A 19,789-nucleotide genomic window follows, 5' to 3' on the forward strand; every position below is an offset into this window, starting at 1 on the left:
GTAATGCCTGGGGTCTGGCCTGGGTTGCATCATATTTACTTTGGAAGTCTAACACTTGAGTATAAAGTAGAAAATAAGAATGTTTACCGAAGTTTAAAATGCTAATTCAGATTCAGAACTTAAATTCCGTTCCGGGTCGCACAAAACTCTCGCTTTGCGATTAAAATTAGTGAACGTTGTTTTGTTGAAAAACGTTTTGTTTTTAGAGTGTAACACTGCGGCTCAGCTGACCCTTCTGAAGAGCTGGAGGAAAACCCAATCAAACATGAACTATTCTGATAACATGTGAAAACCTCCTGATTTCAATGTGTACTTGAACTCGAGTTCAGTTTATGAACTTTGCTCCTTCTAGACTCTGCGTAAACCCTCAGATAAAACTGAGAAAATGAGTTTCAGCTCCTTCTGACAGGCGTTCTCCGAGATAAGAGGTTTTCATGTCTGCACTTCAGATTCCTTCAGAGGCTTTTCTCTGCTCAGCTTTCCTTCTGTTCTCCAGAATATTCTGTGGCCAGCACTGTGTCAGCCACGGACAGACAGACAGACCATGCTGGAAAATGTGACTTTTTACAACACTTTTAATCACAACTCCCTTTGTAAGCATCCGTATTATGTATTTTACATTTACATTTAAGACCAGCCTGCATCCTGGAGATTGAAGAAAAGTTTTCAGTAGAGTTTTTTATTCGAGAGAAGCCAATCTGCGTCACAATCTGGTCGAGAAGAGAAGCTCCAGATTTATTTTACATTCACGTCAGGTGTAAAAAGTCAGATTTAAAAATGCAAATATATTTTCCTGACTCTCTGTCTGCCTGTGGCTGCTCACCAACACTTGATGAGACTGAAGCTATAGACCACAGCTTTACCTCCCCTCCTCTTCCTCCCCTCACACACACACACACTCACACACACACTTTTGTCTCCAATCTGTCATGTACTGTACCTCCTGTTTCTGAACTGGCTGTGCGGCAGCCCGTCTCTAACAAGCTGCTGTCAAGAAAACACCAAATTAACGTTATCTTTTTTTCCCTGTTGCTGATTTACTTTTAAATTGTAAAATGTTGACAATCGAGGCTTTCCAGATTTTAATTTGTCTTACACAAAAAATGACCGTCGTTGGAAATAAAAGTCTTGTTCTCGGGCTTCTGCCAACAATGCTTCTGTAAAGACATGAACATTCTGAAGAGTGCCGATGTTATAATAAAGGAATAACACATGATATGTATTTATAAAAGAAGATACAAAAAAGATATGTACAGGAAACCTTTAGAAAGTAAATTATCAAAAAGTAAATAATATCAGTAATTTCCAAAAATGATACTACACAAAGTAAACTACAGAAAGTAAACTACAGAAAGTAAATACAGAAATTAAACTACAGAAAGTAAATACAGAAATTAAACTACATAAAGTAACTACAGAAAGTAAATACAGAAAGTAAACTACAGAAAGTAAATACAGAAATTAAACTACAGAAAGTAAATACAGAAAGTAAACTACAGAAAGTAAATACAGAAATTAAACTACAGAAAGTAAATACAGAAAGTAAATACATAAAGTAAACTACATAAAGTAAATACAGAAAGTAAATACAGAAATTAAACTACAGAAAGTAAACTACAGAAAGTAAATACAGAAAGTAAACTACAGAAAGTAAATACAGAAATTAAACTACAGAAAGTAAATACAGAAAGTAAATACATAAAGTAAACTACATAAAGTAAATACAGAAAGTAAATACAGAAATTAAACTACAGAAAGTAAATACAGAAAGTAAATACAGAAATTAAAATACAGAAAGTAAACTACAGAAAGTAAATACAGAAATTAAATACAGAAATTAAACTACATAAAGTAACTACAGAAAGTAAACTACAGAAAGTAAATACATAAAGTAAACTACATAAAGTAACTACAGAAAGTAAATACAGAAATTAAACTACATAAAGTAACTACAGAAAGTAAATACAGAAATTAAACTACATAAAGTAACTACAGAAAGTAAACTACAGAAAGTAAATACATAAAGTAAACTACATAAAGTAACTACAGAAAGTAAACTACAGAAAGTAAATACATAAAGTAAACTACAGAAAGTAAATACAGAAATTAAACTACATAAAGTAACTACAGAAAGTAAACTACAGAAAGTAAATACATAAAGTAAACTACAGAAAGTAAATACATAAAGTAAACTACAGAAATTAAACTACAGAAAGTAAATACATAAAGTAAACTACAGAAATTAAATACAGAAATTAAACTACAGAAAGTAAATACAGAAAGTAAATACAGAAATTAAATACAGAAATTAAACTACAGAAAGTAAACTACAGAAAGTAAATACAGAAATTAAACTACAGAAAGTAAATACAGAAATTAAACTACAGAAAGTAAACTACAGAAAGTAAATACAGAAATTAAACTACAGAAAGTAACTACAGAAAGTAAATACAGAAACTAAATACAGAAAGTAAACTACCACAGAAGTAATTAAAGCTTTGCTCTGGAAATGTGTTTTCAGCTGCCTTGATTATTAAAAAAAGGTTGAATTTCAGTCTGACTTTGAACCGTCTGTTAGTATAATTTAACAGTCCTGATTGGTTGAGGCTAAACATGACAGTTTGGAGAGGAAAGCTCTCTGATAGGTTCTCCCCAACTCCCCATCACTTCCTGTTGAAGAGAGGCCCCGCCCACCTTGAGTGCTGTATCCGCCTCTTATTGAACAGGCTGCATGCTATTGGATGAGAGGGGCTAAGTCCCGCCCACAACAACACGTGACGCATGATGCAGAAAAACAACCAGAAACTAAAGAACAACAAAATCCCAGTTTATAAAGAAGGATTTTAGAGTTAACTTTAGTTTTTTTGATATATTGATTAGACAGAAGGTATGTATTATACACTGTGATAATAATGGCCACTGGTAGATAAGTTACTTTTCTTTAAGACAAAACATTAACAGTAAAAGTTGATATGTTTTTTTTCTTTGTTTCCCCTCACTTTGCATTTTTGTGCATGAAGTTGCTTGTATGAAATAGATATATGGTTTGTCAACGGCTGTGATTTGAGGCAATAAAGATGATTCACACACTTCACAAACTGATCTTAATACTACATTACCCATGAGTCTCTGCTTCCTGTTTGCACGGACAAAGAGCCTCTCCAAAAATGTTGTCGTGGAATAAAAAAATAATTGAGTTGAGCATTTAGCAGCACACCTAACAGAATTTAAAGCTCTGTGAGTGGATGTTGTTTGCTAAAGTGCACCTTGGGAATTGTAGTCAGTAACACTAGAATACATTTAATTATTATTATTAGTAGTAGGAGTAGTGTATAGTTATTATTATGTACATTATGTGTACAGTAGTTGTTGCTTAAGAACCTCCAAGGTGTCATCATATTGCAAGGAAAGATGATTAATAATTGTATATAACTTGAATGTAATAAAATATCAAGTAAAATGAGTGGAGTTTCCCTTTAGCGATCCGTGTCTCTAAAGCCTCTTCATCACAGCCTTTGAAAGATCATTTTGGGTTTTATTTTTATTAGAAAAGTTAGTATTAGTTTTTATCTTTGGGGGGATTTTGATGATGTCATTTCTATCTGCACCCTGATTGGCTCTCTCCCTGATCCCGACCCCTGCTCTGATAGGACAAGACGAGCGCGCTCAGTCTGAGCAACGTGGCCGGCGTGTTCTACATCCTGATTGGAGGACTGGGCCTCGCCATGCTGGTGGCGCTGGTCGAGTTCTGCTACAAGTCCCGCATCGAGTCCCGCCGGATGAAGGTGAGAACTCAACACGACTTATCAGAATCAGAATCAAGTCGCAATAGATAGTTTAGCTTCTCACCATCATTTGCTGTGGCCCACTGATGCTAACGATTGTAACTGAAAGGCTGCATGCCAAACGTAAACATTCAGCCACGTGACTTGCAAACTCTCGCGAGAGTTTTACACAAGACGGATCCTTTCTAGCCATAACCAGAGACTTCGGAGCAGACTTGTTTACATCCGGCTTCTCCTTCTTCTTCTCCTGCTCTAATAGTGGCAGTAAACGCATGGTTTGAGGGGCATTATGAATTATTAGAATGAGAATAAAGTCACAAGGACAGATACAGGAAAACATTCCACTGCAATAACTCTATAACAAATCACCTCGGGCTGGAGAGGACTCTCTGCTCCAAAGCTTCTCTTGGACCTAAAATCACTGACACTTCATTTATATTCAATTTAATATTTAATATTCCATGCCTCACATACTTATGTATATATAATAACTTGCCTTATATTTGTTATTGTACATTTTGTAACTCAACATGTGTATTTTCTACGTTCTTGTTTATTTCTAGTCTTTTAATTGTTATTGTATAATGCCATGTCTTTATGCTGCTGCAACGCTAACATTTCCCAAATTGGGATCAACTACTTCCTATCTTATATTTATCTTATCTCATCTTATCTTTATCGTTATTGCCAGGTACGTTTACACATACAAGGAATCTGCTTTGGTATCTGGTGGTGTGAACATAAAAAAAAGAAAAAAAAAAGTTGCAAAGTGGGTAAAAGACATATATTAGGAATATGGCAAACTATAGTGTATTATGTTATAAAGTGGAGGGCGGGATTTTACTTTATAATAACATGAAGTCTGACAATTCCCCCCCTCCCACCTGACACGCCTCCATTGGACTCCTTTGTTTACTTCTGGAACATAGTGACATCACTATGTAACACTCGCTCTCCTATTGGCTAGTGTTCCAACACATTGTACGTAATAGTCTAAAGGGGCGGGACATCTCTAAGCTGTTGACCAATCACAACAGAGCAGGCCAGCTAACCAATCAGAGCAGACTGTGCTCTGGTTTCAGACAGAAGGTGAGAAGAGGTGCTGCAGCACAGGCTGTATGAGAAGAATAAAGAGCTTTCTGAACATCATTGGAGACATGTCACAGCCGTGTCGATTGTTGCTAATAACTATGTAAATAGTGGCAACTGAAGCACATCCATATCCAGACAAAGACTTGTAATTCCTCTCCTTTAGTTTTAAAGCACATGGAGACCTGTGATGATAATGAAACCTCTCGAGGAGTGTTGCGCTCACTTCCTGCTGCGGAGGTGGAATCAGGAGGCGCAGCAGGAAGTGAATTAACGGATTTATTTCCAACACTCAGCGCTGCAGCAGATTAACTCTGGATACACATCATTAACCTCACAGAGGAGAGGCCGCCCTCAAAAACAACTTCACTGTTGCCACACACACACACACACACACACACACACACACACACACACACACACACACACACACACACACACACACACACACACACACACACACACACACACACACAGCATGTGCTCTACAAAGTTTATGTAAAATGTAAATGTTTCTTTGGCAGCGGCAACTGTTCTTAAAGTGATGAAGAGGACAGTTCTTACAGTGGCTTGTAGTCCTCTAAAACATCCCGACAGAGCAAACATAAATGAACATCAGGTGATGGTGTCGGCTGCATTACTTTTAAGTTTACTGCGTGATGTGAAAGCTGCGTGCATTGGTTTTCAAACCCCTACCAGTTTTTAAACAAGATAGTTGTTGTTGATGTTTGGCTAATGGAGGTCTTTGAAGGTGCTTCAAACTCAATTTGGATTGAAATCTGCACTTTATTGGCATTTTTAAACATTTAAGTAACTCTCAAATTTGCATCTGTATTTGTTTGGAAGAGAACAAATGGAGTGCCACAGTGACGCGTCCTAAAACCTGGAAGTAAGCTTCATGGGCTCCTCCGACAATTCATTTTCTAATCATAAATCTATCAATCATAAATATATCGATTAGATTTATGATTAGAAAATGATAAAGTCGGGTAGACATGTGGAGATCATCCGGCTGAACAAAACGTGATCCGTCTCTTAAATGTGTTTCAACCACATACCTTATTTCCAGCTGTTTTCCAAAATCCTATGGAGAAACTGGTTTGCATTTTTGTCGAAGGAACCAGAAGGAGTTTACTTCCGGGTTTTAGGACGCGTCTCTGCGGCACTCGATGCAGAACTTATTTAAAAACTGTTATGAAGTAAAACAATAAAGAGTTTCCGTGTTAATCTTTAAATGTTCTCTTCCTGCAGGAACTCATCGATGCCGCCTTGAGCTCCAACCTCGGGGGAGGAGGAGGAGGAGGAGGAGGAGGAGGGGGAGGGGCTTATGGGGGAGGAAGAGGGGGAGGGGCTTATGGGGGAGGAAGAGGGGGCGGAGTCTCCGGAGAGAACGGGCGCGTTGTGACGCATGATTTCCCGAAGTCCGGCGCTCAGGGTGTGCCCTGCATGGGGAAAGCTGCCGGCATGGGACTGGCCTCCACCGGCATGTGACCCTAACGGAGGCTCCTGATTGGACGAGACGCTCCTGCCTGTCTGCCTGTGGGTGAGGAAAAAAAGGGTAGTAAAGGTTGGATTAGGGTTCGCTAAAAACCTGGTGTTTCCCCCAAAGCTTCACGTCCTGCAACACACTGACTCACTTAGTTTAAAGAAAGTTAAAAGTCTATTTTATTTACACTTTACCACCTCTTCCACTTTGACACTCGTTTACTCGAGTTAAAGTCAGAGCATTATCTGACTCAAAGGAAAAAGCAAATATTTAAATTTTTAGTCGAAATAAACTTATTTTTTTAATGAGATTATATTGAATATTTCTGTCAATCCTGTTCAATCTTTTTTAGCTAATTCCACATCAGCGCACACATTTACTTGATTTTAAGCTACCTTCTCCTCTAAATATATCTGACAGCTTTTACAGATTCAGATTATTAACTAATACAACATATAAATCCACTCGTAAATAAATTATTTTATATAATTATACTTTAAGATATCCAACAGCAGTATATATATTAAAGTCAAACATGCATTCAGGTTCTTTAAACTGAGTGCTGTCTATTTTCATCCAAGCAGGAAACACCAGGTTTTTAGAGAAGAGATAAAAGTGAGATGACAGTAACGGGAGTAACGGGAGTAACGGGAGTAACGGGAGTAACGGGAGTAACGAGAGGACAGACGGTGTCTCTGCAGCGGCAGCAGGAGTGTTCCCTGAAACTCTGATGAACAGAGAGCACCTGAACACACCACGAGCTCCTGCTTAACGAGGGCTTAATGAACTATTTTTCTACAGCGCTGTCTTAAAGCCTCCTTTTCTGCAATAACGGACCCGGAGGAGGGGGGGGGTTATTTGATTGACTATATCCTCATCCTTCACACGTTCACGGCACTTTGTCGAGAAGAGCATGTTCAACTTTCTAAACACATGTTGCTGATGATGATATCTGATCAGTGTTTGCCTCTTTAATAATATGAATTATTATTATAATAATAAGTTTAAAGACGGGTGTGTCCCACGCTGAGTTTCTGCACATGTTTTATTCCTGCAGCAGCATGACGACAACAAGCAGCTGTTTCCTCAGAAGTCAACAAATAATTACTAATGATTCATTTCTGCAAGTAATTTGAAATTCCTGGGTCAATAGTCAAACTGTTTGTAGTCACAGGACTTTTATTTTAATTTTAATCACAGGGGAATTTCAGTGTGCTTTATTTATTTAAAAAAACATCTCTTTACAAAGCAGGGTGAACATAAACCCAATTAAACAGAGGTCATTCAAATCAATTATAAATAAGAAATACGTGAAACGTCTTCCAATAAAAAAACGTAAAATATGAATATTCCAATTGCAAACAGCAGAAAGGAATATAATATCATTTTCAGTGACAGATGAAGATAATAAAATCTATGAAACACGTCAAATCTGCTGTATTTTAATTCCTAAAATACTATTTTAATACCGCACATGTTTCCTAAAATACATTTAAAACAAAACACACCATAGAGACTGAAGCTGTAAATTCATATCGTTTTACTGCTTTGTGATTTGAATGTTACAGCTGATCTTAAACTTCCTCTTAATGTCATAGAAAGCTCTTTCTGCAGCTCGCTCCACTTTTGATACTGAAACTGAACATCAGGAATAAAACGCTCACATTTTATGATACGAATGATTCATGAAAAACACTTTGTCTGAACAATGTTATTTTGTATTGATTTATCTGTTTATTATCTTGTTGATTTGTTAACTTCATTCAGATCAGTTACTCTATTTAATAAAAACTCTGAACATGAAATCCAAGTTTGTCGTCTTTCGTAGTTTCAGATATTCCTTCGGATGAACCCTAACTAAGGTTCAGTTACTCCACGGCATACTATACTCTGACATTCTTCATAATTCATTTTACAACATATTATAATATGGGGCAAAGCCTGCGAGCTAGTTCAGGAAGTCAACTGGAGCACCATGATACATTAACACGTGACGCGTCTCTCTCACAACCAACCAATCACATTCTCCTAAACATGCCGCTCTATCTAAGCTGCCAGGTCTGCTGCTCTGCCTCGCTATGCTGCTGCTGTGTCACATTGCTGATGTGTTCACGTGCTGCTGCCTGAAATCATTTATTTTATCCAAATTGTAAATTCCAACAATATTTACCCCTCCCTCATCGACCTTGAAGTTTAGCCTCAGTAGGGTGGTCCTTAAAATTGAAAGTGGGAAAGTCTAAGCTCCAACCCCCAGAATTCATTCTATTAGTCAAGAAAACTCTCCTGGTGAATGTTTGCCTCAATCTGACAGCATGTACCCCCCCTCATCGACCTGGGCTGCCACACCAGCAGCTGCAACTGAGGCTAAACTTCAAGGTTGATGAGGGGGGGGGGGGGGGGGGTACATGTTGTCAGATTGAGGAAAACATTCACCAGGAGAGTTTTCTTGATTTGTAGAATGAATTCTGGGGGTTGGAGCTTAGACTTTCCCACTTTCAATTTTAAGGACTAGCCTAGTAATATTGGTTTTATGGCTGAGCAGCTGCAGTACAGATGGGAGACCAGAGTAGTATTTATCCTGTTAGGCCCCAAGCCTGTTTTTCAGGTTTCAGGCTCGAAGATTACATTCCCAGAACAAATGGCCATATCTTCTGTAACGGAGGTGATCTCTGGGGCCATAGATCTCGGCCTCCGTTACGGATTCTGTAGTTTTGTATGTAGTTTGTGTATCTGTCTGTGTTTTAGTTTGTCTGTCTCTGTTTGCTGGTTTTATGTTAAAAGTGTTCGCCTTCCCCCATGTCTGTGGCTGTTGATTGTGTGCACCTGGTGCCCTGTGTTGTCTCCTCCCCCCCCCTCCCCCACCTGTGTCTAATTGCTGATTAGTCTGTGTGTGTATTTAGGTGCTGTTTTCTTGTTAGGCTGGTAGTGTGGTGGCTGGTGACTGTGCGCACAGGAGCAGCAAATTGAGGCTGTGTCATATCATATGTGTAAGATTTAATAAATGCCCACACCGGGTTGTATTTTTGGACGTTCTGCCTCTGCCTCCTTGCTTGGTCGGGCCGCTCAATTGTCAGCTTCACATCTTCCCTTCTCAAAGTAATGATAAACCTGTGAGTTGGATGTAAAAAAGTCAGAATGAATATAGAAGTTTTTTTATTTTAAAGAAAATTCAGATTGAACATGGTAAAAAACTGTATATTATAGTGTCCGTCCAAAGAATATGTTGTACTTATAGTGAAAACTAACCTTGGATGATGGGTTAGTAGACTAAAAGCTTTAGGAATCCAAAGTACAACAGATAATAAGTACCCTGTATCAAGATTGATGCAAAACAAGTGATAATTGACCTTTTATAAACCTCTTCTGGGGTCATTTGGGTGGATTTTCCATATCTCTGGCCCCCCTTGCTCGATTTTGACATGTGACATCTCTTCCTGACCGTTTGAGCCAATAGAATCGAAGGGAAATCGTCCCATAGACTCTCATGTTATGTTGCTGGCAATCTCTCTGCAGAGCGTAGGAATATCCCTGCTCTGATATCTGGAAACGGAAAAGCAGTTTTATTGCTTATGGATTATCAGAACATTTCAAAGGGACACAGACACATTGGATTAACCTATGGATTAACTACACTATCGTTTTTATCGTTTTAATGCCATTGAAGACCAGTTTTGACCAGACAAAGACCAAGGGAAGCCATGTTAGCATTTTTGGCTACCTAGCGCCACATGTTTTGATGTAGGTTTTCGTTATGTTTTCCGTGAATTTGTAATCTTTGAGCGTTGCGGTGGGTACCAATAGATTCTGTGTCTCCTTACGATCATAAACAATATGTTGGATGTGCAGCTAGGATAAGTATTAAGGGTGCTAGGAGTGTTTTTCGGTGCAGTAATAGGTTAGCATTTTTCGCTCGGGGCTAATTCAGAGGGTCAGTGTTAGCATTTTCAGTATTTTTTGAAAAAAATATGAAAAAGATCAATTATTTTTTTCCCGTTATATGGACATAAAATATTCATAGTTTATTAAATATTAAGGTTCCTTAGACGTTGTTTCCTGCAAATGACGCAATTTCGGCCCGTAACCGGGTCCGTGGGGCTTAAGAGGATAACAGGGACATTTTTTATGACATTTATTCATGATATTTCTTTCAAAATACATTTTTGTAATTTTCTATCTCAAAATATTCCACATTTTACATGATATTTATTACAATCATGTATTTACTGATTTATTAAGACATTTGATGAAATTGTAAGGACATACAATGACATTTTTATGTAATTTTTTACAAAATACTATGACTGTTTTTAAGATATTTCTTTCGACATATTATAATATGACATGTTACGGTATTTTAACAACATACTACAATTTGCCCATTTATATATATGTATACATACTATACGATTACATATTTAAGGTTATCTTGGACAACGTACTATAATATGATTTTGTAAGTCATACAAATCACAATGCAGTATGTCGTACAAAATAACCTCAAACTTTAACTACTGTAAAAAGGCATGTATATATTTCTTACATTTCCTTGTGAAAAATGTTGATTTCCAGCCTGACTTCCCCCAGCATTGTCTCTGAGATATTCCCTCAGCGGTGTCTTTAATATCCTTCTCCTCCGTCATGTTATGTAATAATGTGTTGATACTCTGACACCAGGAAGTTAAATCAGATTTATCTCCTATTTCCAGCTGGACGGGAGACGCATTAACTCTCTTTATTTCACGTCTCTTGATAGTGAACAAAATCTTCTCAGAGTGACGGCACAGCTGTCGGATAAAAGAGACTGATATCCACTTTAATTATCTGGCATGACCAACTGGCAGAAGTGACTCTTTATAGGAGATGTAAAGACGTCAATATAAAACTCAGCGTGACGACATCTGACAGCGGGAGACGTTTCTGATGAGCATCTCTTCCAAATCCGACTGACGGGGAATCTGAAGCCAAACAGAGACTCTGGGGTTGAGATGAGAGGCAGCTAATGTACAACAGACAATACTGTGACGTTTATTACATACTTTTTACAACATAAAACAAGGCATTCTGGGATCTTTTTAACAACAAATTTTACAAAAGGAAGGTCTTCAAAAAAAGACTTCAGAAATTGACAAAATGGACCAAAATCTGATCAGCTCAAAAAGAGAGAGAATCTTTGTTCCTGAAACTTTCAGAGTCTCTTTCCACAGAGGGGACACATGTTGATGTAGAAGAGACATGGACAAGAGGGGACACATGTTGATGTAGAAGAGACATGGAGAAAAGGGGACACATGTTGATGTAGAAGAGACATGAAGAAGAGGGGACACATGTTGATGTAGAAGAGACATGGAGAAGAGGGGACACATGTTGATAGAGAAGAGACATGGAGAAGAGGGGACACATGTTGATGTAGAAGAGACATGGAGAAGAGGGGACACATGTTGATGGAGAAGAGACATGGAGAAGAGGGGACACATGTTGATGTAGAAGAGACATGAAGAAGAGGGGACACATGTTGATGTAGAAGAGACATGAAGAAGAGGGGACACATGTTGATGTAGAAGAGACATGAAGAAGAGGGGACACATGTTGATGTAAAAGAGACATGGAGAAGAGGGGACACATGTTGATGTAGAAGAGACATGGAGAAGAGGGGACACATGTTGATGTAGAAGAGACATGAAGAAGAGGGGACACATGTTGATGTAGAAGAGACATGAAGAAGAGGGGACACATGTTGATGTAGAAGAGACATGAAGAAGAGGGGACACATGTTGATGTAGAAGAGACATGGAGAAGAGGGGACACATGTTGATGTAGAAGAGACATGAAGAAGAGGGGACACATGTTGATGTGGAAGAGACATGAAGAAGAGGGGACACATGTTGATGTGGAAGAGACATGAAGAAGAGGGGACACATGTTGATGTAGAAGAGACATGAAGAAGAGGGGACACATGTTGATGTAGAAGAGACATGAAGAAGAGGGGACACATGTTGATGTAGAAGAGACATGAAGAAGAGGGGACACATGTTGATGTAGGAGAGACATGAAGAAGAGGGGACACATGGTGATGTAGAAGAGACATGGAGAAGAGGGGACACATGTTGATGAAGAAGAGACATGAAGAAAAGGAGACACATGTTGATGTAGAAGAGACATGAAGAAAAGGGGACACATGGTGATGTAGAAGAGACATGAAGAAGAGGGGACACATGGTGATGGAGAAGAGACATGGAGAAGAAGGGACACATGTTGATGGAGAAGAGACATGAAGAAAAGGGGACAAATGGTGATGTAGAAGAGACATGGAGAAGAGGGGACACATGTTGATGTAGAAGACACATGAAGAAGAGGGGACACATGTTGATGTAGAAGAGACATGAAGAAAAGGGGACACATGTTGATGTAGAAGAGACATGAAGAAAAGGGGACACATATTGATGTAGAAGAGACATGAAGAAAAGGGGACACATGTTGATGTAGAAGAGACATGAAGAAGAGGGGACACATGTTGATGTAGAAGAGACATGGAGAAGAGGGGACACATGTTGATGTAGAAGAGACATGGAGAAAAGGGGACACATGTTGATGTAGAAGAGACATGAAGAAGAGGGGACACATGTTGATGTAGAAGAGACATGAAGAAGAGGGGACACATGTTGATGTAGAAGGGACATGAAGAAGAGGGGACACATGTTGATGTAGAAGAGACATGAAAAATGATACCATTTGAAGAGGTTCACTTTCTCCTCTTTACCTGCAGGTGTAGAAAGTTTCTAAAGTTACTGACGAACAGGAGGCTTTGAAAAGAATGTGTCTCATAATATAGAGTTTAGTAAAAGGAGTCGGCTCTTTCAACGTTCTGTTCCTTTTTGCTTCATCGATCTTTGTCCTGGAACAAAGTCTACTCTCTGCTCGATTCTCTCTGGACTCAAACCCCCCGATCGTCTTTATGCCTTACATCTGCGTTTCTGTCCATTAGCTTCTGCTCCCAGGACCTTTTCTTTAATGTTGTGGTGTCCGGAGGGGGACATCATATCACGTAACACCTCATTACTCCTACGGCTGAGGGGGACGACAGACGGGGTCCAAACAAATCTGACAATTAGACCCAGAAAAGACCCTGATTACAGTGTTTGTGGACTATTAACATCCACTGCTCGCCCATGTGGAAACTTCCAGAAGAACAGGGGAGATGAGGATGAGGAGGAGGAAGAGGAAGAGGAGGAGGAAGAGGGGGAGGTGTTACTGCAGATCTGCTGTAAGCTAGCAGGCTAGCGTAGCTAATAGTCATTTCAGATATACTGACAAAGACTGACAGTTAAGAGACGACTAACTCTGAGACAGTTGTTCAGCTTTATAATCCTGAACGTCTCCGGTCCCAGCTGTGTGCGTCACTCTTTAGTGTCCCCTGGTCTCCCAGCTGTGTGCGTCACTCTTTAGTGTCCCCTGGTCTCCCAGCTGTGTGCGTCACTCTTTAGTGTCCCCTGGTCTCCCAGCTGTGTGCATCACTCTTTAGTGTCCCCTGGTCTCCCAGCTGTGTGCGTCACTCTTTAGTGTCCCCTGGTCTCCCAGCTGTGTGCGTCACTCTTTAGTGTCCCCTGGTCTCCCAGCTGTGTGCATCACTCTTTAGTGTCCCCTGGTCTCCCAGCTGTGTGCGTCACTCTTTAGTGTCCCCTGGTCTCCCAGCTGTGTGCGTCACTCTTTAGTGTCCCCTGGTCTCCAGCTGTGTGCTTCACTCTTTAGTGTCCCCTGGTCTCCCAGCTGTGTGCGTCACTCTTTAGTGTCCCCAGGTCTCCCATCTGCGTGCGTCACTCTTTAGTGTTCCCTGGTCTCCCAGCTGTGTGCGTCACTCTTTAGTGTCCCCTGGTCTCCCAGCTGTGTGCGTCACTCTTTAGTGTCCCCTGGTCTCCCAGCTGTGTGTATCACTCTTTAGTGTCCCCTGGTCTCCAGCTGTGTGCGTCTCTCTTTAGTGTCCCCTGGTCTCCCAGATGTGTGCCTCACTCTTTAGTGTCCCCTGGTCTCCCAGCTGTGTGCGTCACTCTTTAGTGTCCCATGGTCTCCCAGCTGTGTGCGTCACTCTTTAGTGTCCCCTGGTCTCCCAGCTGTGTGCGTCACTCTTTAGTGTCCCCTGGTCTCCCAGCTGTGTGCGTCACTCTTTAGTGTCCCATGGTCTCCCAGATGTGTGCGTCACTCTTTAGTGTCCCCAGGTCTCCCAGCTGTGTGCGTCACTCTTTAGTGTCCCCTGGTCTCCCAGCTGTGTGCCTCACTCTTTAGTGTCCCCTGGTCTCCCAGCTGTGTGCCTCACTCTTTAGTGTCCCATGGTCTCCCAGCTGTGTGCCTCACTCTTTAGTGTCCCCTGGTCTCCCAGCTGTGTGCGTCACTCTTTAGTGTCCCCTGGTCTCCCAGCTGTGTGCGTCACTCTTTAGTGTCCCCCGGTCTCCCAGCTGTGTGCGTCACTCTTTAGTGTCCCCAGGTCTCCCATCTGCGTGCGTCACTCTTTAGTGTCCCCTGGTCTCCCAGCTGTGTGCGTCACTCTTTAGTGTCCCCTGGTCTCCCAGCTGTGTGCGTCCTTCTTTAGTGTCCCCTGCTCTCCGTTGTGTTTGAGCTTCTTCAGCGTTTGGTTTCTGCAGCTTTTAGTAAACGCTGCGCATGTCTACTCAAGTTGCTGAATGTTCTCTAAATGCTGCATGTGTTGCTGGAGATGTTTCTTTACGTGGAACACGTTTGCACCTGTTGGTCTCCGTAGCTTGCTATTTAAAAAAAGCATGTATACATGAGATTTGAAAACAATAAAAATGGAAAAAGAAAGTTGAATTTGGGTGGGTGGATAACAAATTCAGTTATTTGTGTTGGTTTATATCTTCCATAGTTATAAAGATATTTTTAGAGCAAAATCTTCTCTTTTATTTCCTTAAAAATTGAGTTTCCAACGATTCATTTACACATTAAATACAGCAACTCATTCCTCTTTTAATACACATTACTGACATGTTTCACAGCCCATGTTATTCTGTGTGGGAGGAACACAGAGAAGCAGAAATCATATGTAACTTCACAGTACACACTTACATAACCACATTAATGTTAATCAACCACTCGCATATAAGTGATGAGCTCCGCTTTGTATCGAGGGATTATAAATATCTCACATGACGGACGATTTACGGAGGATTTATGCAGAACACATCTGTTGAAAACTGTCAGATAAGAAGAGACTAACAGGAAGAAGGAGTTCACGCTCTCAGAGAGGATTATGGAGTTTAAAGTGACCGTCAATCACGAGAGGAGCCGATTGGCTGTCAGGGAATTAGGGAAAACCAATCAAAGTGTGCAGGATGTAATTAAGGTCCTTTGGTTGAGAGAGACTCGTTATCAGCCGCCGCAGATAGAGCTGCGATTATAGCCGTTATAATAACTGCCATTATTGGAGCTGACCATCATGGGGAGGAAAACCTGCGTCACTCTTTTTACTCAATATTTCACAGGAAATTCATAACAAATACTTATTTTCAGTTTGATGTTAAAGAAGTTATTCCATCATAAACAGAGTTATAGTGGTTGTTTTTTAACATTAAAGCATAGAGACACTACATACTGATATACACCTGAACATCAGCAGCAGAGGACTCTTTAAAGTAGAGACACTACATACTGATATACACCTGAACATCAGCAGGAGAGGACTCTTTAAAGTAGAGACACTACATACTGATATACACCTGAACATCAGCAGCAGAGGACTCTTTAAAGTAGAGACACTACATACTGATATACACCTGAACATCAGCAGGAGAGGACTCTTTAAAGTAGAGACACTACATACTGATACACCTGAACATCAGCAGGAGAGGACTCTTTAAAGTAGAGACACTACATACTGATATACACCTGAACATCAGCAGCAGAGGACTCTTTAAAGTAGAGACACTACATACTGATATACACCTGAACATCAGCAGGAGAGGACTCTTTAAAGTAGAGACACTACATACTGATACACCTGAACATCAGCAGGAGAGGACTCTTTAAAGTAGAGACACTACATACTGATATACACCTGAACATCAGCAGGAGAGGACTCTTTAAAGTAGAGACACTACGTACAGATATATACCTGAACATCAGCAGGAGAGGACTCTTTAAAGTAGAGACACTACATACTGATATACACCTGAACATCAGCAGGAGAGGACTCTTTAAAGTAGAGACACGACATACTGATACACACCTGAACATCAGCAGGAGAGGACTCTTTAAAGTAGAGACACTACATACTGATATACACCTGAACATCAGCAGGAGAGGACTCTTTAAAGTAGAGACACTACATACTGATATACACCTGAACATCAGCAGGAGAGGACTCTTTAAAGTAGAGACACTACATACTGATACACCTGAACATCAGCAGGAGAGGACTCTTTAAAGTAGAGACACTACATACTGATATACACCTGAACATCAGCAGGAGAGGACTCTTTAAAGTAGAGACACTACATACTGATATACACCTGAACATCAGCAGGAGAGGACTCTTTAAAGTAGAGACACTACGTACAGATATACACCTGAACATCAGCAGGAGAGGACTCTTTAAAGTAGAGACACTACATACTGATATACACCTGAACATCAGCAGGAGAGGACTCTTTAAAGTAGAGACACGACATACTGATACACACCTGAACATCAGCAGGAGAGGACTCTTTAAAGTAGAGACACTACATACTGATATACACCTGAACATCAGCAGGAGAGGACTCTTTAAAGTAGAGACACTACATACTGATATACACCTGAACATCAGCAGGAGAGGACTCTTTAAAGTAGAGACACTACGTACAGATATACACCTGAACATAAGCAGGAGAGGACTCTTTAAAGTAGAGACACTACATACTGATATACACCTGAACATCAGCAGGAGAGGACTCTTTAAAGTAGAGACACTACGTACAGATATACACCTGAACATAAGCAGGAGAGGACTCTTTAAAGTAGAGACACTACATACTGATATACACCTGAACATCAGCAGGAGAGGACTCTTTAAAGTAGAGACACTACATACTGATATACACCTGAACATCAGCAGGAGAGGACTCTTTAAAGTAGAGACACTACATACTGATATACACCTGAACATCAGCAGCAGAGGACTCTTTAAAGTAGAGACACTACATACTGATATACACCTGAACATCAGCAGGAGAGGACTCTTTAAAGTAGAGACACTACATACTGATACACCTGAACATCAGCAGGAGAGGACTCTTTAAAGTAGAGACACTACATACTGATATACACCTGAACATCAGCAGGAGAGGACTCTTTAAAGTAGAGACACTACATACTGATATACACCTGAACATCAGCAGGAGAGGACTCTTTAAAGTAGAGACACTACGTACAGATATACACCTGAACATCAGCAGGAGAGGACTCTTTAAAGTAGAGACACTACATACTGATATACACCTGAACATCAGCAGGAGAGGACTCTTTAAAGTAGAGACACGACATACTGATACACACCTGAACATCAGCAGGAGAGGACTCTTTAAAGTAGAGACACTACATACTGATATACACCTGAACATCAGCAGGAGAGGACTCTTTAAAGTAGAGACACTACATACTGATATACACCTGAACATCAGCAGGAGAGGACTCTTTAAAGTAGAGACACTACATACTGATACACCTGAACATCAGCAGGAGAGGACTCTTTAAAGTAGAGACACTACATACTGATATACACCTGAACATCAGCAGGAGAGGACTCTTTAAAGTAGAGACACTACATACTGATATACACCTGAACATCAGCAGGAGAGGACTCTTTAAAGTAGAGACACTACGTACAGATATACACCTGAACATCAGCAGGAGAGGACTCTTTAAAGTAGAGACACTACATACTGATATACACCTGAACATCAGCAGGAGAGGACTCTTTAAAGTAGAGACACGACATACTGATACACACCTGAACATCAGCAGGAGAGGACTCTTTAAAGTAGAGACACTACATACTGATATACACCTGAACATCAGCAGGAGAGGACTCTTTAAAGTAGAGACACTACATACTGATATACACCTGAACATCAGCAGGAGAGGACTCTTTAAAGTAGAGACACTACGTACAGATATACACCTGAACATAAGCAGGAGAGGACTCTTTAAAGTAGAGACACTACATACTGATATACACCTGAACATCAGCAGGAGAGGACTCTTTAAAGTAGAGACACTACGTACAGATATACACCTGAACATAAGCAGGAGAGGACTCTTTAAAGTAGAGACACTACATACTGATATACACCTGAACATCAGCAGGAGAGGACTCTTTAAAGTAGAGACACTACATACTGATATACACCTGAACATCAGCAGGAGAGGACTCTTTAAAGTAGAGACACTACATACTGATATACACCTGAACATCAGCAGCAGAGGACTCTTTAAAGTAGAGACACTACATACTGATATACACCTGAACATCAGCAGGAGAGGACTCTTTAAAGTAGAGACACTACATACTGATACACCTGAACATCAGCAGGAGAGGACTCTTTAAAGTAGAGACACTACATACTGATATACACCTGAACATCAGCAGGAGAGGACTCTTTAAAGTAGAGACACTACATACTGATATACACCTGAACATCAGCAGGAGAGGACTCTTTAAAGTAGAGACACTACGTACAGATATACACCTGAACATCAGCAGGAGAGGACTCTTTAAAGTAGAGACACTACATACTGATATACACCTGAACATCAGCAGGAGAGGACTCTTTAAAGTAGAGACACGACATACTGATACACACCTGAACATCAGCAGGAGAGGACTCTTTAAAGTAGAGACACTACATACTGATATACACCTGAACATCAGCAGGAGAGGACTCTTTAAAGTAGAGACACTACATACTGATATACACCTGAACATCAGCAGGAGAGGACTCTTTAAAGTAGAGACACTACATACTGATACACCTGAACATCAGCAGGAGAGGACTCTTTAAAGTAGAGACACTACATACTGATATACACCTGAACATCAGCAGGAGAGGACTCTTTAAAGTAGAGACACTACATACTGATATACACCTGAACATCAGCAGGAGAGGACTCTTTAAAGTAGAGACACTACGTACAGATATACACCTGAACATCAGCAGGAGAGGACTCTTTAAAGTAGAGACACTACATACTGATATACACCTGAACATCAGCAGGAGAGGACTCTTTAAAGTAGAGACACGACATACTGATACACACCTGAACATCAGCAGGAGAGGACTCTTTAAAGTAGAGACACTACATACTGATATACACCTGAACATCAGCAGGAGAGGACTCTTTAAAGTAGAGACACTACATACTGATATACACCTGAACATCAGCAGGA

The 19,789-nt window shown here is 40.3% G+C and overlaps 2 protein-coding genes across 2 annotated transcripts in view; one reads left to right on the plus strand and one right to left on the minus strand.

The window, feature by feature from the left end:
• The window catches only part of LOC307018408 (glutamate receptor 1-like), a gene marked incomplete at its 5' end in the record, with an annotated part of 61,567 nt that extends 53,402 nt beyond the window's left edge, over positions 1-8,165 (plus strand). The window contains 2 exons of the mRNA XM_079648639.1: positions 3,651-3,785; positions 6,126-8,165. Of these exons, the coding sequence (XP_079504765.1) occupies positions 3,651-3,785; positions 6,126-6,365 (375 nt within the window). The 3' untranslated portion in view covers positions 6,366-8,165. The remainder of the gene's footprint in view (positions 1-3,650; positions 3,786-6,125) is intronic.
• The window catches only part of LOC307019049 (uncharacterized protein), a 189,984-nt gene that overhangs the window by 128,886 nt on the left and 41,309 nt on the right, over positions 1-19,789 (minus strand). The window lies entirely within an intron of this gene.

The sequence above is a fragment of the Notothenia rossii genome (assembly GCF_949606895.1).
Source record: "Notothenia rossii genome assembly, chromosome: 9".
Taxonomy (NCBI): Eukaryota; Metazoa; Chordata; class Actinopteri; order Perciformes; family Nototheniidae; genus Notothenia; species Notothenia rossii.